The 24,277-nt window shown below is 49.2% G+C and overlaps 1 protein-coding gene across 1 annotated transcript in view; it reads right to left on the bottom strand.

Moving 5' to 3' along the window:
• Positions 1-19,481, bottom strand: part of LOC138284900 (CCN family member 2-like) — a 48,145-nt gene extending 28,664 nt beyond the window's left edge. Inside the window, exon 1 of the mRNA XM_069224156.1 lies at positions 19,357-19,481. Within this exon, the coding sequence (XP_069080257.1) occupies positions 19,357-19,398 (42 nt within the window). The 5' untranslated portion in view covers positions 19,399-19,481. The remainder of the gene's footprint in view (positions 1-19,356) is intronic.
• Positions 19,482-24,277: the final 4,796 nt, after the last annotated feature.

Genomic DNA, 24,277 nt, shown 5'->3' with positions numbered 1-24,277 from the left:
ACCGTGCCCTGAATGGGGCAGGGGAAGGCAGCCCTGTTGTGGATGGGCTGCCAGGTCAAGGGTTCATACCAGAGGATCCTTGTAAACCTCTGCACCTCCTTCGACTTTAAACAGAGCTTGGGAACCACCCTGCAAAACTTGAAATGAATCAGGGAGTCCTGAGACAGTGAGAGGCTTTGGGCATGTGAGCACTTATGAAAGAAATTGTGAGGCAGTATGCCTGCGGAGGCATGCAGGTTTAAAGTTAGACTGAGTAATGGAGAAAGATTCAAGCAAAATATAGAAAGATTGGCTAAGAGCCCATCGCCATTCGCTGGTGGGCGTCTGTCGCTCCACCGTGGAGGGGTGGGGGCCTGAGATGGGTTATGACCGGAAGTGGTCATGGGTATGCGACAGAGGGGTGGGGTTAAAGTAGTATGCTTTAAAAGTGGGCGACCACCTGGTAGCCCCCCTTTGTCCCCTGATGTACTGCAACAGGGAGGTCGCTTACTGAATTAGTACCCAGGTCACAGGCTGACACACAAGCAGGGATTAAGTGTCAGGACGTGGTACTTGGTCTGCATTCACTGAGCTTGTTAGTCAGAAGATCCAAAACTGATGCTGGGCGTAAGGGCATAGGGGTACAGCTAGATGAAGCACCACTCAGCTATGGCTGTCCAGTTTCTCTGGCCAGAGATTACCTGTGAGTCAGACCACGGGAGGGACACCCCAATTTACTGGTACATGCAAATTCACATGGATCTGCCAGAAGGCCCTAGGAGTGTTGGGGGTACCCACAGTAGGTTTTACTTCACACTGTTTTAGGATTGGTGCAGCTACAACCAACAATGGGGTTGGCCTGCTCAGTATGGACCTCCAACTCAGTACCAGGCGCCTTTTATCCAGCACCCTGCACAATGGTCATTCCCTGAACCACCACCGGCTTTTTTAGACAGAGGCCACGAGAGGGGAAAAGGGAAAAGGAAAGAGGTACATTGGCGCCCAAGAGAGGATGCCCCAGAGAATTTGACACCAAGTGAGACCCTCCCAGGATATAAATTTGAGTAACCGGATACTGAGTGAGCTTGAAACCAAAGCATTAAATAAAGGTCTAAACTTTGTACCTACACTTAAAATTGATCTATTTAAAACTAGAACAGAACTAGCAGGTCTGTTCCGCAAAATCCGCCTGAAGACCTTCTTCCTAGGCGAGAATTTTGAGGCACCAGAACAAAATACAGGACTACGTCCTAAATCCATCTTCTGTCCGACAGCAGGACAAATGCCTCCTGAGGTTCTGGCATTTGAGAAGTCAGTGTCTCTAAAACTAAGTGGACTCACTGAGACATCAAACAAAGTATACCATAACATGAGCAAAGGTGAGCTCATGGCTTTGAAACGTCTGACATCGGACCCTACTATTATCATTAAACCAGCCGACAAAGGCGGAGCAACGGTAATTTTACTGCAAAAAATGTACAGAGACGAATGCGAGCGCTTGCTGGGTAACACCCAACATTACAAACGTTTGTCCCGAGACCCCACTCCTGACATTCAAGAGGAAATTTCCTTCCTGGTGACAAAAGGTATGGAGAACGACTGGCTCACTGAGCATGAAGCAGCTTTCCTGGTACAAGCAAACCCAAGGATTCCTTATTTCTACATTCTTCCCAAGGTGCATAAAGAAAAGATCCCCCCTCCAGGCAGACCAGTAGTATCGGGATCGGCTCAGTATTAGAGCCTCTCTCTCAGTTTGTGGATTTCTTCCTACAGCCATTAGTGAAAAGAATTCCAACCTACCTCAAGGACACCACCGATGTTCTGTTACTACTCAAGTCTGTGTCCTTTGATAAAACCAAAGAACTCTTGATCACATTAGACGTGGAATCCTTATATACTAATATCCCCCAGGAGGCCACGCTGGAGGCGATCAACAATCTGCTCGAAGTCAATAGAGGAGATTCACGTACGCCTCCTGAATTTATACTGGATCTGGCGCATTTGGCACTCAGGAGGAACTACTTTAAATTTGAAGAAAGTTTCTTCTTACAAACACAAGGAACATCGATGGGCAGCACTTTTGCCCCCAGTCTGGCATGCCTCTATGTCGACAACTTTGAGAGACAGGTGGTTCTTCATGAAGATAACCCGTTCCTACAGCAGATCAAACTCTGGAAGCGATATATAGATGACATCCTATTGGTCTGGACAGGAACTAAAGAAGAGGCTCTCTCCTTGTCTAATTGGCTTAATGTGGCCAATCCCTTCCTGAACTTCACTATGACAATAGGTGACAACCAGCTACCGTTCTTAGACCTACTCATTTAGGAAAATGACGGAGTCCTGGCCACAGAGTTATACTACAAACCAACGGACCACAACAACTTGCTACAGTTTCAGAGTTTTCATCCGCGGGCCTTGAAGGAGAACCTCCCTGTGGGACAATTTCTACAACTTCGACGGAACTGCTCCACACTAATAGACTACCGCAAGCATGCTGACAAACTAGCCACTAAGCTACAAGCAAAGGACTATCCAACACATCTGGTCAGCAGAGCCCGCAAAAGAGCACGCAATAACAATAGGGACCAGTTACTGCAACCACAGGCAACGAAACCAGACATGGAACAAATAGTGTGTGTTACGACCTTTAGCACGCTATACAACAGGATCCAGAAGATCATTAAAGAGGATTGGAAGATCCTCACGTCTGGTGGCTTACCTTTCCAGTAGCCATTACATGCCTACAAGAGAGCCACAAATATACGGGATATGGTGGTCCACACAAGACCGAAAGAGAAATCCCACTCCAGACAAACTACACTCTGGCACTTACCACCACCAACAGGCCACCACCCCTGTGGCAATTGCAGTGTTTGTCGTCTGACTAAAAAATCCACAACGATAAACTTAGACCTAAAGACCCCATGGGTACTAAAATCTCTTACTAACTGCAATAGCAAGAACGTGATTTACCTGATTAAATGTCCCTGCCAACTCAAATACGTGGGTATGACCACCAGGAAGGTCAGCACAAGGATCTGTGAGCATAGGAGCACGATCCGTTGTAAACGTGACGCTACCAAGCTGACCAACCATTTCCTTCTGAACAATCATTCCCCAGATTACCTATCCAGGACTGTTTTAGAGCAACTGCCTCCTACGACTCTCAACATGACACAGAAACTGTTCCTGTATGAACAGCGCTGGGTGTGGAGATTACACACAGTCACTGTTGGTCTGAACGAGGAGATTCCCTGGTTCTCACTCTACAAATGAGTTCTTTGCCCTTTTGCCACTCTGACCCCTCCCGGTCATCCTTTTGTGTCCTTGTACCCCTTCTTTTCTGCTTCCCGTTATCTTACCCACTGGTCTGTTTTCTGCCATCTCTCCTCTCTTCTCTCCATCTCATTCTGTCCTCTTTAACCCGCTCTCATGTTTGGTTATGTCTAAGTCATGTTTCTGTATTTATTAACTCTCTTGTACTATATTGTACTATGTCCCTTTTTCATTTCTCTCTTGCCTCCTCTCTTTCACCTTCCTTTGTCCTTTTCTTTTTTCTTCTTATACCCTCCTCCCCTGTCTATCACTCAGCTGGTTCTTTCCCTCCCCCCCCCCCATGTGCTTTCCCTTCTGTCTCTTGTGTCCTTTCCTCATCCTTCTCTTTGCTGGCTTTCCCTAATCCTCTCCCCTTTCTTTATCTTTTTCCTTCTTTTCCCCCCTTTCTTTCCCCTGTAATATCTCCCGCCACCCTCCCCTCCCTCCCCCCTCTCACTCCCCCGGTTTTCCTCTTTTTATTCCCCTTATTCTCTTCTACTCTGTCTCCCTTCACGAACAGGGCCGCTAGGAACTACATTTCCCAGCGGCTGCGGGAAGCCCGCGATGCCTCTGCGCTCCAGCTTGCAGGACCCGGACCCGTTTCAATCCAGAGCCGGCTGCGCTGGCTTAGAATTGCGAGACACGCTTCCGGTCCCCACATCAGCTTGATGATTGTACCGCGGGTCGCAGCGGTGATTACGCACCTCCCCTTGACCGTTTCATTCAAGCGGTCCAAGGAGAGGACGGCATAGGCGCACAGCGAGCGCCCCCTTTGAAGCAGTGAGTGATTGATCGGCTCCCAGGATACACAGATAAGATACTTCTCCTATTACTTTCCTGCACTTACTCCTGCGCTATATATATATATATATATATATATTGTACTTATGATTACAAGTGCTTTTTTGGGGGTTTTTCCATTTTACTTTTTTCATGCTGATATCTTCTAACCAGCCCCCCTTACTAGATAATGCAGGTACCCTGCTGGACCTCCCCTCTGTGTAATTTCCTCCACAGATGCTACCATTTTAATGGGTTACCTTCCCACTATATATGTGTACCCCCTCACCTTTCTTCTGTGTTTCTTTTCTTTTATCTGAACCTTAGTGTCTGACAATAAGGGGACACTCCCCCTCCTGGATACCAGAGGCCATTAACCTCTAGGGATAGGGTAAGATTTTCCACTTCCCTCCTGTAGTGGTTTTACCTACTATATGTATATACTTACTCTGTGCATGGGTATTGCTTACAAGGAGTGTATCTATTCTGTGCATGAGTATATTTCCTTGTCATGTGTGTGGTTGGTTTGCTGTGCAGTGTTGTGTTCCACTGTTGCCTTCATTGTCTGTCTGTTGTTTTATACCCTACAGGCCACCTCAAGGTAGTTCCTTGGGTAAGGTAGACCGTTTACTTTATTCCTTATACTTGTTACCAACTGAGTAGTGTCTTCTCAACTCTTAATATGAGTCTTAGGGATCCGATGCCCTGATGAATGCCCAGAGACCTTCCTTGGCTCACTACTGAGGGCAGAAACATGTTGGCTATCACTCTTTAGATAGGTGACCCTGTGAGTCTTTGTTCTCACAGAGGAGTCCCATTCTATGCTTTTAACCAAACCACACCAAACAGACACCATCATTAAATTGTAACTTTACACAGGTGGCTGTTTAGGTGTTTTTATTTTCCCTCGATTAGCTGGATCCCGATCTTTCCAGACCTAGAATTTATTTACGCAGTCCTTCCTGTTCTTTTAACAGTGAGGTTGAGTCCACCCAGGTGGCACTGCCCTACCTGGGTGGGGCTAGGTGGTCAAATGATGAAGCATGACACTATATAGTGTGTGAGACCACCTAGTCCGTAAAGGAAATTCCCCCATTTCCTCTTAATGCTCACCAATCTCATACTGACCTTTTTCCTCTAACAGTGGACCACGAGGAACCAAGGGCACAATTGGTTCCCTTGTCGTCCATCCCTTGGTTTATAAGAGAACCCCGTACTCCTTAGTGTGATTTTTGGTTATATACATATAGGGAGCTGAGTACGGTTGTGTTCCTACTAATTTCCCTTGTCTCCCTCATACTCTCTCCATGTGTTTTGGCAGCTACAACAGCGTCAGGAAAGGGAATATCTCAAGAGGGAATTAAGGCTATTGGAAGATGGAAGTCCAGTTGCTTTGAATGCTACATCCAACCTCATTTGCCATAGGGTGAGAGTGGGTAGAGCTCTCCCCCCGCCCTCTCAACACCCCCCTTTTCTCACCAGGACAGTCAGTTGCAGCCTCTGTTTGTTTCATTACAGGGAAGCCATCAAAGTGTGTTGGCTTGGGGATTCAGTAGTCAGCAGTGCAGGAGGGAGATTACATAACATCTGCCGGGAGATGAGTCCAGAAACAGAGCACCATTGGTAGGGTGCGGCTGGTTTGCAGTTAATAAACTTGCCAGTCCTGTTGAGTGAGGCTCTTGAGCTTGGCTGGCATCCTAAGCCGGACATTCTACTTGTTCATGTCGGGGGGGAATAACATGATCTCAGTGGGGAGGTGGGGAGTCCATGAAGGGATCACATTGATGTTTGCTAAAGTGCGACATTTGCTCTCGGGCACCCTTTTGTTGTGGTCGGAGGTCATCCCTCCAGGATGCTGGTGATGCTAACACAGAGAGTATTAACAAGTCAGTAAAAAAGCTAAACCATTCAGTGAAGGCTATTCTAAGAGACACAATTAGGCACAGGCTACTACACATGGGTAATTTTGAATTCTTTGACAAAGAAGGCATTTGCCTGTCAGGGCTGGGCTTAAGGCTTTCCTAGAAACAAGCTTTGGGGCAAATGAAGAAAAAAAGGAAATCTTGGTGGGGGAGGGCGGATTTGCCACTGACCTCTCCACTCTGTGGCCCATTGTAGCCGAATAACGGCACTGATTCTTGAGGGCACTAAGTTGCCCAGTTGGCTACCTCTTTCGGGAGAAGCCTTGCAGGGGTGAGGCTGGTTGGAAGGGGGGCTGACCTGCTGGTGGCCCTACACTTCTAGCCCTACCTCGGTGATTATGTGGGACGTGACCAAGAGTCACGGGATGCCCCAGCAGGGACCAATGCGCTATGCAGTCTCAGGAGCTGTCAGAAAGGTTTGATGTGTCACTTTCTCTCATATAGTCTTTCTGCGCTATGCTGCCCCCAAATGGGGATGTAAATAGGATATGTGCAATTCCGTGTTCATGTTTGCTGTGTATTTTGCTACATTTTCTATTGTGTAATGTTGTTGGTTGCAGTGGTTGTTATACCACCTTGTTTCACTTGAAGTAAAATTTGCTACGTCCTAACCCAAGAAGTTGATTCTGGTGCCTTTGTGGGGGGAGAGAGGCCTGCGCAGTTTGTAAGGATGGTTGACCCCAGACCCATATCACGAGTGAGCGCACTATGGCTAGCGCAGTCTTCCGTCAGTCTACTGCACACAGTGACAATTGAAATGAAGGCATATACACTGCGGATTTAATGTTTTACACAATGCAATAAAACCAACACGTTTCATAAACACATGAAAAAAGCATTTCCACATATATCTTTAGAACCACCTAGGTAGACACCTCTAAACACTGATTTGCACAAATTAGGACAAACGATCCATTTGAATACCCAAACATAAAAAATATAACACCACAGTTGAGAAGATGTCCTTTGGCTTCAACAACATCTTACAGCTGAGGGGCCATCGATTTAACTACAACTTTTCATGTCTAAACAAGGCTTCCTGTCCAATTTAGATTTTACTGACTGCACCTAAGAATGGATTTCTTGAGCTCTTATCACACCAGGACAGAGGGAAGGGATTGGTTCACTAGTTGAGACAAATGGTACAATTGTGTCAAGTTGGGGAACACTCTTCAGACGCTGGAGAAGGCAATTTATGACTGAATCCACACATCTCAAATAGTGATGGACTAAGGAAATCGTCATGTAATAAAAGCCAGTGCTAGTTCCCGTCCTTTATTTGTGGTAGATGTAGTTGATGGACACCATCGCTCATTTTAAGCATCTGGAACTCATTTTTCACCATCAGACCTGACCAAGTGTTATAGAGATAACAGCGCTAAATGGAGAAATATGGAAGTGAACGGAAAATGCTAACACAGTGAGAAAGAAGGGGTGAAAAGGAACATTGAGAGTGACAGAGACAAGAGCAGCAGGCTGACGCAAGAAAGAGGCATGAGATGGAGCCGCGCACTGGCGGCCTTGGCGGATGGTAGCTTTGCCATCCTGCGGCAAGGCGGCGCGCTTGGAAGAAAACCTTTAGGCCCCTACGCTTATGTTTTTTGCCACTTGCGCAGTTGGTTCTCAAGCACTGTTGGCTGACAAGGTGTAAGTGAAGATACCGACTGTATGAAACGTCACTGAGAGGTCCAACAAATATTGAACCCTGTACCCCAGAAAAAGGACAAGCACATCAAGCAAAATCACAGCAGCCGTCTCATCGCTGCAGTCTGGAGAGTGACAACAGGGTTGAATAAAAGCATTGGGTGTGCACGACAAGTGAATCTGCAACAGAGCAAGCCCCAAGCTCATAGTTACAGGTAAAAAACAATCCGAGCAGGGAAACAAGCAGAAAGTGCAGCTCTGTGAGATAAAGTGATGTGGAGAAAGTAGGCGGCAGGCTGGAAACAGTGCAGTGAGCAGAGCACTGAGGGGCAACAGAACGAGGATCAGTGGAGCAGCTAAGGGTGGAGCAAGGAAAAGTAAGGGACGGAGGGGAGGGCAGGGGAAGCATCAGTGTCAGAGAAAAAGAGGATGGTGATGAATCCCTGAGCAGGGAGAGGGTCAAGGATGGAGCAAAGTGTTTTGCAAGTGATAAAGACAAGACAATGGAGACTAAATATAGATAATGCCAATGTTGAAGCCCTGAACTGTAACCCAAAAGGGGATAAAGCCCAGGTTGTCTTTAATTACCAGCCACGCCTGGAGAAAGTTCAAAGTGTTGTTTGGATGCTGCTGACGCCCAGGGAAACTTTAGACTAATGTGTATGGTTAGAAAAGTGCAGGTTCACAGAGTGGTATTGTGGGAAGTGTTGGTTGTTGTCAGTGCTTTAAATGGAAATAAAGAAGTGCGGGTACTCACTATCTAGAGTATCTGCACCTGGGAAGTGTTGGCACTAGCCTATTAAATGTATTGCTGCAGTGCTGAGAAGTGCGGGTACGCCCCCTTTCAAATTACTGAAGTGCAGGGACTCAGTACCGGGCAGTACCTGCCCAAATAAAGCACAAGTTGTTGTGCTTGAGGCTCAGGGGGGTTCCCCGGACTTGCCAGACTGAACTTGTTCCAGGGCTTCAGCAAGAGGGAAAGTAAAGAGATGCAGGAGAAGCAGATTTGCTGCACCTTCTGTACTAGTGTGAAGAATGAGCTTTGTGACCTTAGGAATGACCTCTGTGACCTTGTGGTCTCTGTTAAAGGGACATTTCTAGCCTTGTGGTGGTTTTGGTTGCATTTAAAGGGTTCTCCTCACCTAAAATGTTGGCATCTGAGGAAAGGACTTGTGGTTTTTTTTTAGGCGTTACCCAGTGCTTTAAGTGGGGCCTCTGGGGTCTCGGACCCGGCAGCAATTAGAAACTGACTTTGAAACGGGTCCCTATTAGGTTCTATATGGATCTCCTTAACTGTGCCGACAAAATAGTGATTCATTCCTCAGAAATGGCTGTAAAACCTGCAAAGCGTTTAATGTGAGCGATGAAGTCCCTATTTACATGTCACCTTTTACGTCATCTTATATTCCCTGAGAGTACTATCTTTTTTCAGGATGCTGTGTTTTTGTAGTGTTTTTCGTGCAACACATGACTCTTGCATAGCCTTGGGGCATTTGAGTGAGTTCAAATTCTGGGTGCGTGTTCATGAAGGGGCACGATTAAGAACTCTTGAGGAAATGCGCGTACCTCACAGTGTCTGTCAACGAATCACAAAGATGTGCAGACTACCCGCACATCCAATCATGGGACTCTCTGTAGACCGCACAGAGTAACAGCTGATTATGTGATGATGGTAATTATGGGAAATGTGAGCTGGGCAGAGGGAAGGTTTCAGAAAGATGCGGGGAGAAAAGAAGCGCGAGTGGCTAAGAAATTGGTGTGAAGGGGTGAACGGGAGTGCCCAAGACGTCCTGAAGGCCGCTACCCCTTCCAGAGACCTTAGTAATGCTTGTCTTTTCAAAACTGAAGCATTGTTAATTCTAGATATTCATAACAAAATCAATATTATTCGCTTAGCCGATGGCGAAGACAATACATTTGGTTTGTTTTCGGTGGATTCATTGGTTGTGTGGTGTCTCACGTTTGGAAGCAGTAGCAAAAAACTCGTAGTGAGGCACACAAACACTGCGAAAAAGTGTATTTTAGTTAATGTTTCAAACCACAAAATTACATAGACCACGCCTCTTCAAAAGATCCCTAATGATGCTCTTTTAGCAACGATCTTGTTTTGAGAGCCGTCTGCCTCCCGCCCTTTTTATCCCACCTAAAACGCTGAGAACATCCAGAGCCACTAGAATTATGCGACTGTGGAGCCATGGCAATTTCTGCATAATTATAGAGTTGCCCCATTTGCCACCTAAACCATCATCTGCACCATATTCTGCAGATTTTAACCAAAACAATGTTCTAGCTCAAACAGTTCAAATGTTAGAAAAAACCCTCAGAAACATATGTTGCCATGCAGTGGAAGGCCCTTTGCAAAGGTTGACTTGTCACCTTTCTGTAGCTTATTGCTATATTCAAGTGTTAAACCGACAACAGATGCTCAGACAGTGTTAAGTTTCAAAATGACAAAATAATGAGGTAATATTATCACAAAACATGCCGCATATTTTGCCTTTTCTTCCCGCATAATTTACTTAACCCTGCCGCATAATTTGGCTCTCATCTGCAGCATAATTCCAGTGGCCCTGAGTATATCCCTCAAATAAACGGATCAGATGTCTGAGATATATATATATATATATAGATATATATAGATATACAGGGAGTGCAGAATTATTAGGTAAATGAGTATTTTGACCACATCATCCTCTTTATGCATGTTGTCTTACTCCAAGCTGTATAGGCTCGAAAGCCTACTACCAATTAAGCATATTAGGTGATGTGCATCTCTGTAATGAGAAGGGGTGTGGTCTAATGACATCAACACCCTATATCAGGTGTGCATAATTATTAGGCAACTTCCTTTCCTTTGGCAAAATGGGTCAAAAGAAGGACTTGACAGGCTCAGAAAAGTCAAAAATAGTGAGATATCTTGCAGAGGGATGCAGCACTCTTAAAATTGCAAAGCTTCTGAAGCGTGATCATCGAACAATCAAGCGTTTCATTCAAAATAGTCAACAGGGTCGCAAGAAGCGTGTGGAAAAACCAAGGCGCAAAATAACTGCCCATGAACTGAGAAAAGTCAAGCGTGCAGCTGCCACAATGCCACTTGCCACCAGTTTGGCCATATTTCAGAGCTGCAACATCACTGGAGTGCCCAAAAGCACAAGGTGTGCAATACTCAGAGACATGGCCAAGGTAAGAAAGGCTGAAAGACGACCACCACTGAACAAGACACACAAGCTGAAACGTCAAGACTGGGCCAAGAAATATCTCAAGACTGATTTTTCTAAGGTTTTATGGACTGATGAAATGAGAGTGAGTCTTGATGGGCCAGATGGATGGGCCCGTGGCTGGATTGGTAAAGGGCAGAGAGCTCCAGTCCGACTCAGACGCCAGCAAGGTGGAGGTGGAGTACTGGTTTGGGCTGGTATCATCAAAGATGAGCTTGTGGGGCCTTTTCGGGTTGAGGATGGAGTCAAGCTCAACTCCCAGTCCTACTGCCAGTTCCTGGAAGACACCTTCTTCAAGCAGTGGTACAGGAAGAAGTCTGCATCCTTCAAGAAAAACATGATTTTCATGCAGAACAATGCTCCATCACACGCGTCCAAGTACTCCACAGCGTGGCTGGCAAGAAAGGGTATAAAAGAAGGAAATCTAATGACATGGCCTCCTTGTTCACCTGATCTGAACCCCATTGAGAACCTGTGGTCCATCATCAAATGTGAGATTTACAAGGAGGGAAAACAGTACACCTCTCTGAACAGTGTCTGGGAGGCTGTGGTTGCTGCTGCACGCAATGTTGATGGTGAACAGATCAAAACACTGACAGAATCCATGGATGGCAGGCTTTTGAGTGTCCTTGCAAAGAAAGGTGGCTATATTGGTCACTGATTTGTTTTTGTTTTGTTTTTGAATGTCAGAAATGTATATTTGTGAATGTTGAGATGTTATATTGGTTTCACTGGTAATAATAAATAATTGAAATGGGTATATATTTGTTTTTTGTTAAGTTGCCTAATAATTATGCACAGTAATAGTCACCTGCACACACAGATATCCCCCTACCATAGCTAAAACTAAAAACAAACTAAAAACTACTTCCAAAAATATTCAGCTTTGATATTAATGAGTTTTTTGGGTTCATTGAGAACATGGTTGTTGTTCAATAATAAAATTAATCCTCAAAAATACAACTTGCCTAATAATTCCGCACTCCCTGTATACACGTTACACACGTTCCTGGTAGATCTGTTTTTGCTCTATCCTGAAGGTGGCAGTCTTTGCTCAGTGAAGCACCAACGACCACAGAAAGAAGTATTATTATGCGCTGCACTTGAACAGGTACAAATGCCCCTCGGAAGCTTATCATGCAAAGCATAAAATTAGTATCACTATAAAGACATAAGGCTACCCCACACACCAGGAGGTAGACTAACACAGTGCAGCCGAGCTTAGGGTTCTGCAGTTCCCTTCTGTGAACTGGAATTGCAGTGTCTGCTCCCACATGCACTGTGCGATCTTGTGCAAATGCCTCAATGTTTAACTGGCACAACACAAATGCTTCAATTTTCTTACAATAATGGCATTACTCCTAGTCCTACTCCCTCGCCTTCCTTTTAACCAATGAGGCCTCCTGCCTCCCCCCTAGACCCTCCCTTCCCCTTTCAAAAACCCCCCCCACCCTTATCCCCTCCTGTACAAAAACCAAGCCCAAGCCGCAACTCGGACAGTCCGTACCGGGAGGGTGGGAGGGAACGGAAAAGGAAGGCGAGGGAGTAGGACTAGGAGTAATGCCATTATCGTAAGAAAATGGAAGCATTACCTCCCGTCCCTCCCTCGCCTTCCTTTTAACCAATGAGACATAGCAAGAAAAACACACAGGAGACGGACATCGAGTTGCAAGACCCTTAGTTAATATCCTGCACCAAGAACATCCCAAACATTATCTCATAGAGGATAAGACCCGGTGACCAAACACCGACTCCAAACCACCCAAGTCCGATAGCCTATAATGACGCACAAACGCCGAAGGAGAAGCCCAAGTGGCGGCCCTGCAAATCTCCACCACTGAAGTCCCCTGAAGCTCTGCCACCGTCGCCGCCATGCCTCTGGAAGACCTCCCCTGAATCCCTAGAGGAGGAACCACCTCTTTCAAGGAATAGGCCAACAGAATCAAAGATCGAACCCACCGACTCAAGGAAGCCGTGGAAGGTTTCTTCACCTTAGCGCGCCGGACCAAAAGTAACAAACAGTGAATCCCCTGTACGAAAAGGAGCCACCACCCGCAGATACTCCAACAAAACCCTACGTACATCCAACAAATGCAAACGGACCTCCTCCCCAGATGAGGGATCCGGACAAAATGAAGGAAGGATGACCGCCTGCCTGGAATGGAACGAAGAATTGACTTTTGGAATAAAGGAAGGCACCGGAACCAGAACCACCCTATCGGGAAAAATCTTACAAAAAAGGAAAGGAACATGCCAATGCCCCCAATTCCCCCAACCGACGAGCCGAAGTAATGGCGACCAAAAAGAACGTCTTCAAAGATAGACGTCGCAAATCATAGTCCCCCAATGGGTCAAAAGGGGCCCCCGTCAACACATCCAAAACCAAGGACAGATCCCATGAGGGAAAAGAACGTACCGGGCGAGGAAATAAATTAATAAGCCCCTGAAAAAATCCAGGCATCAATCGCCCTTCAACTTGAAGATTACGCCATGGTCCCTAAATGCCTGAATAGCCGCCCACTGTACCCGAAGAGAAGCCACTGACAACCCTAAACGAGCACCGTCCTGCAGGAACTGCATCACCTCAAAGAGAGAAGCGCAGGAAGGATCCAACTCACGACTTAAGCACCAAGACGAAAACACCTTCCACTGTCTACCATAAGAAAGCAAAGTTGAACGTCTCCATGAAGCCAGCAAGGTAGAACTCAAAGCCACTGGCACCTAACAGAAACGCCCTGAATAGTTGAAACGGAGGGAACGCATATAAAAGGCCCTGCGGCCAAGGACATGACATCCCGTCCACCTCCCATGCTTGGGGACACCGAAACCGGGAGCAGAAGCACTCCACTATCGCATTCTCTACTGACGCAAACACATCCAGCACTGGAAGACCCCAAAGCCGAACCAGATGCCGAAACAGAGACCTCCGGAGAGAGAAAAGTTGAGAGGATGGAATCACTCTGCTCAGTAGATCCGCCCGAACATTTACCACTCTCGCCGAATGACATAAGCCTCGGCCACTAAGTCGTCTGTGCGAACCAGAACCGCCAACCCCCTCAGGGAATCCTGGAAATGGACCCGAGCCAGGAATATAGCCCGCAATTCTCGCCAATTAGATGACCGACTCGCCTCCCGAGGGGACCAAAACCCCCGAATCTGAGCTATCCCCATCCATGCCCCCCAACCGGAGAGGCTGGCATCCGTCGTCACCACCACGGGTCTCAGAGGTGACAAAGACACCCCTACCCTCAGGTGGTCTGCATCCAACCACCATTGCAACTCTCTGTGAATCAATCCGGACCCTGGAACCCCGTCCTTCAGAGAACCGGACCCTGGATCCCACCTACTCAAGAACCACGTCATCAAGCACAGGGGATGGAAACGTGCCCAAGAACCCAAAATATCACTGACGCCAAATGTGCAGTCGCAACCATAGAAGAGCTCGGGGAGCAGACAGTAACCATACCTTCTTTACCAAAGCCTGGAGAGCATCCAACCTCTTTTCGGACACAGTCACCAACCCTGGAATAGGCTGAAACCGAGCCCCTAGAAAAACCAGATCCTGGGACGGCACAAAGTCTGATTACACCCAATTGATCAAAAACCCGTGTTATTGCAGGACCCCCAGAACTTGGGCCACCTGCCTCTGCAAAAGGTCTCGTGAATGGCCATGAATCAAAATGTCGACTAGATAAGGGTGCAGAAACACCCCTTCTGAATGAAGCAAAGCCACTAGAGGAGCCAGCATATTCCTGAAAATTCGGGGAGAAGATTTCAGACCGAAAGGCAGAACGCAAAACTGGAAATGATCCTGCCCCACAGCAAACCTCAGGAACTTTTGAGAGGACCATGCCCCCGGTACGTGTGGGTAAGCATCCGGCAGATCCAGTGACACCAGAAAATCCCCTTGCCTGACCAATGGAAAAATAGTCCGAATGGACAGCATGCGGAAATGCACTGTCCTGATCCAGGTATTCACCTCCTTCAGATTGAGCACTGGTTGAAAATCCCCCTGAAACTTTCCGCACAAGAAACAAGACCGCATAAGTGCCCTGACCTCGGTCGTCTAGCGGAACATGGGAAATGGCCCCCATGACCAGTAAGTCCCGCACTCCGTCCAATAATGCTCCACTCCAAGACCCCTCTGAAGGCAGAGGTGTGGGATGCACCCCGGAATCTGGAGGAACCGCCACAAAATCTATGACATAACCATTGGTCACCATGTCTAGTACCCAATGATCGGTTACACTGTCCTCCCAAGCTGAAAGAAAGTGACACAGTCATCCCCCAACCGGCCCTCTGCCAGGCCCACAGCGAATGCCAGGACCCCTTCTTGAAACCACCCCGGGTCTCAGGAGTAGACTTCTTAGGTGAAAAACGCGGATGAAAACGCCGTCTCCTAAACGAAAAGGATTTAGCAACCCTAGTAGGAGAAGATCTGGAATGCTTCTTCCACCCTTTACCCGAAGAAGAAACCCCTTTATAAGGTAAGGCATGCTTCCGCTCCTTAAACGCCTTGGAAAGTATGGATGGTAATAGTTCTCCAAACAAGTTACAACCCTCAAACGGCAGTCTCAACAAGGCCGCCGTTTCCCCTGGATCAGCCTTCCATGAACGCAACCAGAGGGACCTACGAGCCCCAATCAAAGACCCAGATGCCAGAGCCGAAGTACGGACTATATCTGAAGACACATCCGCCAATAATCTGGCCAGCTGTTCCATACCAGCCAGGAGCTCCGAACACTCCGCCCCTTCCTGTACAGCCACCGCCAGTTTAACAAAGCCTTGAACCAATGATTGTGACGCATAAGCAGAATAAATCCCTGCCTTCAGCGCCAGATTCTCCGCCGCAAAAGCCCTCTTAAGACCTGAATCCACTTTACGGTCTGTGGCATACGTAGGCACACAATCCTCCGGATTGACTGCCGTTTTGCCAATTAGAGTAGCCAGAATAGAGTCCAGGCGTATTGAAGGAGGAAAAACCCCCTCACCCTCAAGTAAGTAAAGTTTCTGAAGGAATCGTGGAACCTGAGCCTTCTCCACATCCTTCCACTCACGAAACACCATATCCTTCACAGGTCCCTGGAAAGGCATGGCAAACATAAAAGGCGTCTGATATTTGAGGAAATAAATGAGACTCTGAGTTTGTAGGTTGAAACACAGGGAAACCTAAACTGTCCCGAACATGTGTCATCACTTCCCACATTACCTCTTCTGGAAACCTATTTCCCCCCAGATGACGTTGATGGGGCCTCATCCTCACTCTCCGATGAGGATTTCCTTGCCGCTACCGATGAGTGCGCACGCTTAGACTGATCAGTCCTGGCCACGCCAGCTTGCAGTGCCCTGGTCACAGCCATTTCACCCATATCCTGCACTTCCTCACTAGACATGAGGGGAGTACCCCTGCCAGGTACCTGTGGGTTCTCAGGAAGAGCAATGCTACCCTCCCCTCCCACCTCCGAGGAGGAAGAAGAGACAACCACGTCTCTTTGCTGGAGCTTTAGGCATGGTAACCAAAATAACACTGCCTTTCATTCCAAAACACTACCCTACATATAGGACCCTGGTCCACCCTAACAGGGCTCCACCAAACCCTAAAAAGGTCACAATCCTTGTAAAAATCCAAAAAACCACGGGCAGAACGCCCGTCCTACCTGACCAGCATCCAAAAATTGAAGTTCCTCGGTCCTCGCGGCTCCGCGGCGCGGAAACCCGGAAACTAACGCCCCAGCCACAGAGGGCCGGCTGACCCCGTCAGCCGGCCCCCAGTACACGCCTCTCGAGCAGCCATGCCGTTCGCTCAAGACGTGACCCAGCCGTAGCACTCCTCGCGGAGCACCGCGTCCCGAGGAGTGCCTCCATCGACGACCTCCAGGCCCCGCCGTGCAGGTAAGAAAGGGAAAGAAAACCGTCTAGCGTGGGCTAGACAAAAGAACAGGAGGGGATAAGGGTGGGGGGGGTTTTTGAAAGGGGAAGGGAGGGTCTAGGGGGGAGGCAGGAGGCCTCATTGGTTAAAAGGAAGGCGAGGGAGGGACGGGAGGTAATGATAGATAAAGCGGCTTCACAACATCTTGCCACAATAGAAAGCCTCCAAAAGCCTATGTGGGTAGGATGCGAAGCTCACCCCTATCTTTGTGGCTTATTTTCCTGTCCGATAGAAGTCACCACAAGCCACAACTTCCTAGCTTCGACCTTTCGGAAAAGAAATAAATACATGTACAGGGTGCAGGAACATTAGGCACCCCCAGGAGGCAGTGCAGCTGGAAATGAACACCTGACAAAGAATACTAGAATGACAGTCAGAAAATACTTACTTGGGTTGCCTTAGCCATCAAAGTGCACAATAAAAACGTACAAAAATAGAACGTCAGAAATAATGTTTTAGTTTTAGGCACATTTTTAGTCACATAAAATACTAGAATAAAAATATGGGGCTGATTTAGAGTTTGGGGGAGAAGATGCTGTTGCAACGGCGAAGGAGTGCCCTCTGTGTCCAGCTCCTGGTCCGCATGCTCATTTTATAGGTGGGCGCATTTGCCAAGTTTATGTCAACGTAGTAAAACCTATTCCAGCTGCGTACGCCTGTATCCAACGTCGTACGGTGTAGGAGCCATCATAGGCAGACCACCGACTGCCTGCCCTAATCCTCGTGGTGAGAGACAGTAGAAAAAAGAACAAATTACCCCACACCATGGGACAAAACTCAAATGGTGTGGAGCCAATTTTTGTTTTTTTTCCAAAATCAAACTCCCGCTTTGGGAGTTTCTTTTCGAAAATTAAAAAAACTTTGGAAAGGTTTGATGCCAATGTATAGCGATATCTGCAGGATCAGAGAACATCTCTAAATTGGCAGGCATAGTAAAGGCAGGGTGGTGGACGTACAGCCCTCCACCACAACCGGTCTGCCTTTACTCCGTCCACCAGACGTTAAATCAGACACTGCAAAACGCTACACCTTTGGCTGCTGCTAATATTGTTACTGCTTCCACTACTACTGTTTCTACTGTTGCTCCTACTGCTATTACTGCCGCCTCCACGGCCGTAGGATGGCCCAACCTGCTTGTAATCTGCGCTCAGTCAGCACCGCCGCAGCTGGGAATGGCCGCACTCCTGATAATTCGCCTTTTCATACTGGTGGAAGCTCACTGTCCGCGCACACACTCACGCTTGGGGATACATTCCCAAAGAGGATAAAGACGCTAGCAGTTACTGAAAAACAAAACGCGAAAATAAACAAATAAATAAACAAACAAACAGATTTCCACAAAATTGGGACTCACATGACCCTTGGACTACAAGCCTACCTGGTTAACACTCCAACAATAAAACTATCCTCCCTTCACATCCCCTACGCTCGCCCCTCTGTGAGTGTGATGCTCCCACGCACCCTGGCGTCAAGGCTGGAGCGCACTCTCCACTCTCACCCACGACACCAAAGTACAGCACCATCCGACAACACTTCAACCAGCACCCTCCAGCCAGCCATCCACTACAGGAGACACAACTTACTCGACCAACCGTAGAGCGCTTCGTAGGCCTCCGCGGGAGGAGGTGCAATAGGGATGCTGCAATACAATACTACTCCTACCACCACCACCGCTCCTACCCCTAATACCATCACTGGTGCTATTACTACTGATGTCTTCTGCCAAGGGTATCACTACTGCCACTACTATTACTGCCAACACTATTACTATTACTACTACTATTACTGCCAAAGCTAATACTACTGCCACTACTATTACTGCCAAGACTATTACTGCTGCCACAACGATTACTGCCAAGGGTATTACTACAGCCACTACTGTTACTGCCAACACTATTACTATTGCCACTATTACTGCCAAGACGTATTCTACTGCTACTACTATTACTGCCAAGTCTAATACTATTACTACTGCCACTACTATTACTCCCAAGACTATTACTACGCCACTACTATTACTGCCACTGTTGTTGCTACTACTACCACTGCTGCTACTTCTATACAGTTACTAGTACTACTGTTACTTCTGCCGCTGCTATTGCCACGAATGCTACTTTTACTGCTGCTGTAATTACTACTGCTGCTAATATTCCTGTTGCTAGAACTACACTCGCTGATATTGCTACTTCTACTATTGTTACTACTGCTGTGAGAGGTGCTGTTACACACAACTTTTACTGCTGTAACTACTGCTATTGGTGCCACTACTAATGCTCGTCGCCGTAACACTGTCACTAAGAATATTACCACAAGTCCTGCAGCATCTTCCGTTTCTGCAGTAAGCGCTGCTGCCGCTCCTGTCACTATTACTCCTGCATTATTGACACACCTGCGCTGCTGATAAACACAGGTGTTTGCAGCAGGCGCACTAACTTACTGAGCTATCTCGCCAGATGAATAACCCCTTCTGATATCACGGGGTGCGGCTGTAGCTTCAGTGTGTGCCGCTAGACAGCTCCTGCGGCGCCATAGCGCCTAGTAAGACTTCCCCTCCCGGGGTACTCACCCGGACGGACATCAGAGACAGCAGCAGCACGAGCCCCCACATCTCGCGAGGGCACGGGCGCGTGCTGGGGTCGCGCGGGTGCCTCGTGCGCCGGTGGCTTGTCGGGTGTGCTGGCTCGGGGGGCGCGCGCAGCCTCCTTTAAGCGGCCTCGGGCGCAGGGGGAGTGCCCGACGCACCAGCGCCCGCCCCCGCGGCCCAAGGCAGGCACATTCCGGGCCGGGAGCCCAGGCTCCTGCGGGCCGCGGTCAAGGGGCGGGGGCGCTGCACGTGCCAGATTTAGGAGGAGATTCCCGGCCGGTGCATTATTTTTATTTCCACTCTTCTCTCGTGGTTTCTTCATCCTGGCTATCCCTCTTAATCCCCGTCCTCCTTCTTTCCTTTCTCGTTTCCGTTCGCTCTGCGTGCTTCTCCACAGCACCGCATTCCTCCCCTCACAATCACATCAATAACACTTGGAGGTTTCAGTCACAAGTCTGCCGCCGACACTTAGGGCCAGATGTAGGAAAGGTTTTTCACGTCGCAAATAGCGAATTTCGCTGTTTGCGACATGCAAAATCCACATCGCGATGCCCAATTCCCGTTTTGCGAGTCGGTAACCTGCTTACTGACTCGCAAAACGGGACTGCGAGTCGCAATTAGGAACGGGTGTTCCCCTTCCTAATTGTGAGTTGCAGCGCGATGCTGCATTGCTTTGTGAACACGGTCGCAAAGCAATCGCAGTTACCACCAGTGTCACACTGGTGGCAACCCATTCGGCAAAAGGGAAGGGGTCCCATGGGGACCCCTTCCCCTTTGTGAATGGCCTGGATTTTTTTTTTGCAGACCAGGCAGTGGTCCTATGGACCACTGCCTGCTCTGAAAAAATGAAACTGAAACCTTTCATTTTTTCATTTTGTAATGCATCTTGTTTTCCTTTAAGGAAAACGGGCTGCATTACAAAAAAAACAACTGCTTGATTTAAAAGCAGTCACAGACATGGTGGTCTGCTGTCTCCAGCAGGCCACCATCCCTGTGAGTGCTGCGAGTTGCAAGGGGTACGCAAATTGAGACCCACCTCATTAATATTAATGAGGTGGGCCTTTGCGACCCCCCCTTGCAAGTCGCAGATGGTATCAGGGACACCATCCTGCATCCTGAATTGCGACTCGCAAATTGCGAGTCGCAATTCAGGACATTCGTACATCTGGCCCTTAGTGACACTGGGGAGTGGTGGAGGGGCACAGCGCCAAGACACCCTTAGTTCGGTAGAGAGCGCTATTTAAATGGTTAGTCCTCTAGATGCATCTTGTATGCTCCAACCACCCCATCTTTCTCCTCCCGACTGGTGGAGAGTGAAGAATGGGTGATTGGGTGAGCAGGGTGACTTTGTGGGTGCTGGGAGGGTGAGGAAATACAAACAATGGTTGTACAGTTCAATCTGCAGACTCGAAATGTTGCAGTGCCCTGGACGCTTTTTGATACAGGGAGGAGAAAAGATAGAAGGGACTCTGGAAGTCATTAATACAATGCACAGATACAGTGAGATAAGATAGAAATACCCAGGAGCGTTCTTTATTCTGCTAGGTGAAACAATGAGATAGGATGGAACTATCAAGAAGGGTTCTTTATTTTATCTCAATGAACGAGTCAACTTCCACATACCAAATTGACAGCTCCGCTCTGCCAACCTCGCCCTCGCTACAGTCTCCCGCATCCAACGCACCACCTCCGGCGGCAGATCCTTCTCCCACCTCGCCGCCAAGTCCTGGAACTCCCTCACCAACCTACACAAGACCCAGGACCTCCTAACCTTCAGAAAGCACCTAAAAACATGGCTTTTCGAGCAGTAACCGGCCACCCCTCCCCTCCCAGCTCCTTGAGACCCTAACGGGTGAGTAGCGCGCTTAAGAAATTATTTGATTGATTGATTGATTCTGTGCTGTGACACAGTGAAATAGGATAGACATCTCCAGAAAGGTTCTTCATTCAGTGCAGCGACAGTAACAAGGGAAATGTCGAGAAGGCCTCTCTATTCAGAGCAATGAAACAGTAAGATGATAGAAATACCCAGAAGGGTTCTTTTTCCGTGCAGTGAGATAGGACAGATATATCCAGAAGGGATCTTTATTCTGAGCAATGGTACAGTGTGACATGATAGAAGGGGCAGCTGCTGTCAGGGCAATGTGGCGGAGCAGGGGCACACAACAAAAAGACAAGTAAAACAGGATGAAAAAAAAACGTACTCCTGTCGCCCGCCGCCTCACCGCTCTTCTGGCACTACTCACTGCAGGCGCAGGCACAGGCACAGGCTCCGACCGTGCCCTGCGGCCAATCCTAATGCTGCTCTCATGCTGCTGGCAGAATGAGAGCAGTAAAAGGATTGGCCTGAGCACCCTGACTTTGCACTCCCAGGCAGACTGACAACCCGGCAAAACAGCTCAGGCTGGTGAGAGCTCAGTGGACATGTGGGTTTGGCCGCCCTGGGCCAAACATACATGCGCACTAAGGGGAGCGCATAACATCATCCCCCAGGTCCCCTCCCCCGAAAAATAAAATGAGAATAAACAAGGTTCATTATTGCTTTACTCTTCAAGTTTTGCAGGTGCTACTGCTGCGGGGGCGGCACTACTCCTGCTGCTTCAAGATAGAAATATCCAGAAGGGTTCTTTATTCTGTGCAGTGATGCAGTGAGATAGGATAGATATAACCAGAAGGGTTCTTTATTCCGTGCAGTGATTCAGTGAGATAGGACAGATATATCCACAAGGATTCTTTTTTCCATGCAATGATACAATATGATAGGATACAAATATCCAGATGGGTTCTCTATTCCATGATTCCATCCTCGCGGCGCCACCAGATCCTCTGTGCCTGCCCTCTGCTCTGTTGTTGTGCTGACTGTCCCCCAGAGTGTCTGCCTTTTTCCCCTGTGTGTGATCGCGTCCCCTTTTGCTTTTTTGTATCCCAGAGTGCCTGCTTTCCCCGTGTGACCGCGCTCCCCTTGCCTTCTGTATCCCTGAGTGCCTGCTTTCCCCGTTGTGATCGCGCTCCCCTTGCTTTTTGTATCCCTGTCTGCCTGCTGCCCCTCGTGCCCCGCCGCCCCCCCCCGTCCTTCCGCCGCTTTTTGTCGTTCTTCTCTCGCTTCTCTGGCTTTTTGTACCCCTTCTAGGTACTTTTCCGCTTTTTTGGGCCTCCTCGCCTCCCCGAGGCCCTTCTCCGCTTTTCCCGCTCTTTTTTCCCCCCTACCCGCCCTCCTCCCGCCTCCCAGCTGTCCCCGCCTCCCCGGCTACCCCTTATATGGCGGCCGCTGCGAGGCAGTGGTAGCGACCCTTGACCCCAGGGTAGGTCGCTCCACTGCCCTCGCGGCGCCACCAGATCCTCTGTGCCTGCCCTCTGCTCTGTTGTTGTGCTGACTGTCCCCCAGAGTGTCTGCCTTTTTCCCCTGTGTGTGATCGCGTCCCCTTTTGCTTTTTTGTATCCCAGAGTGCCTGCTTTCCCCGTGTGACCGCGCTCCCCTTGCCTTCTGTATCCCTGAGTGCCTGCTTTCCCCGTTGTGATCGCGCTCCCCTTGCTTTTTGTATCCCTGCCTGCCTGCTGCCCCTCGTGCCCCCGCCGTCCCCCCCGTCCTTCCGCCGCTTTTTGTCGTTCTTCTCTCGCTTCTCCGGCTTTTTGTACCCCTTCTAGGTACTTTTCCGCTTTTTTGGGCCTCCTCGCCTCCCCGAGGCCCTTCGCCACTTTTCCCGCTCTTTTTTCCCCCCTACCCGCCCTCCTTCCGCCTCCCAGCTGTCCCCGCCTCCCCGGCTACCCCTTATATGGCGGCCGCTGCGAGGCAGTGGTAGCGACCCTTGACCCCAGGGTAGGTCGCTCCCCTGCCCTCGCGGCGCCACCAGATCCTCTGTGCCTGCCCTCTGCTCTGTTGTTGTGCTGACTGTCCCCCAGAGTGTCTGCCTTTTTCCCCTGTGTGTGATCGCGTCCCCTTTTGCTTTTTTGTATCCCAGAGTGCCTGCTTTCCCCGTGTGACCGCGCTCCCCTTGCCTTCTGTATCCCTGAGTGCCTGCTTTCCCCGTTGTGATCGCGCTCCCCTTGCTTTTTGTATCCCTGTCTGCCTGCTGCCCCTCGTGCCCCCGGCGTCCCCCCCGTCCTTCCGCCGCTTTTTGTCGTTCTTCTCTCGCTTCTCCGGCTTTTTGTACCCCTTCTAGGTACTTTTCCGCTTTTTTGGGCCTCCTCGCCTCCCTGAGGCCCTTCGCCGCTTTTCCCGCTCTTTTTTCCCCCCTACCCACCCGCCTCCCAGCTGTCCCCGCCTCCCCGGCTACCCCTTATATGGCGGCCGCTGCGAGGCCGCGCAGCGGACGTGCCTTAGGCGCGCCAAAGGCGCGCCTAAGTCAAGCCTGTCTGCACCCGTCCGCGCCTGGACCGCGCCCAGTGCCCGAACCCCTGGCCCCCGCGCCCCCCCTCCTGACCTACGACTCCGCCTTCCTCGCCAACCTCAACCCCGGCCGCACGCCGGGCTGCTACAGCGCCACCCCGAAACGTACCCTCGGACCCTTCACCTGCAGCAACTGCCGCCTCACCTGCCTCCGGACCCACTCCGCTCCCGCCTAGAACTACTCCCCCGGAAATAACCTCCACTGCATCCTGGTCAACACCTGATCCATCCACAGGCACGCCATCGAACTGTGGAACCTCATAAACTCTACGAACCCGGACATCGCCTTCCTCACCGAGACCTGGATGAACCCCACCTCGGCACCCGACATCGCCATAGCCATCCCAGACGGCTACAAAATCATCCGGAAAGACCGCACCAACCGCATCGGAGGAGGCATCGCCATCGCACACAAAAACTCCATCCGCATCTCGACCGACACCGACAACTCACTCCCCGATGCCGAACACCTCTACTTCACGATCCACAGCGACCCCAAAACCACCCTCAGAGGCA

The sequence above is a fragment of the Pleurodeles waltl genome, chromosome 3_1, assembly GCF_031143425.1.
Source record: "Pleurodeles waltl isolate 20211129_DDA chromosome 3_1, aPleWal1.hap1.20221129, whole genome shotgun sequence".
Classification (NCBI taxonomy): Eukaryota; Metazoa; Chordata; class Amphibia; order Caudata; family Salamandridae; genus Pleurodeles; species Pleurodeles waltl.
The sequence above is the reverse complement of the archived record's forward strand: the minus strand, read 5'-3'. Positions and strand labels throughout refer to the sequence as shown.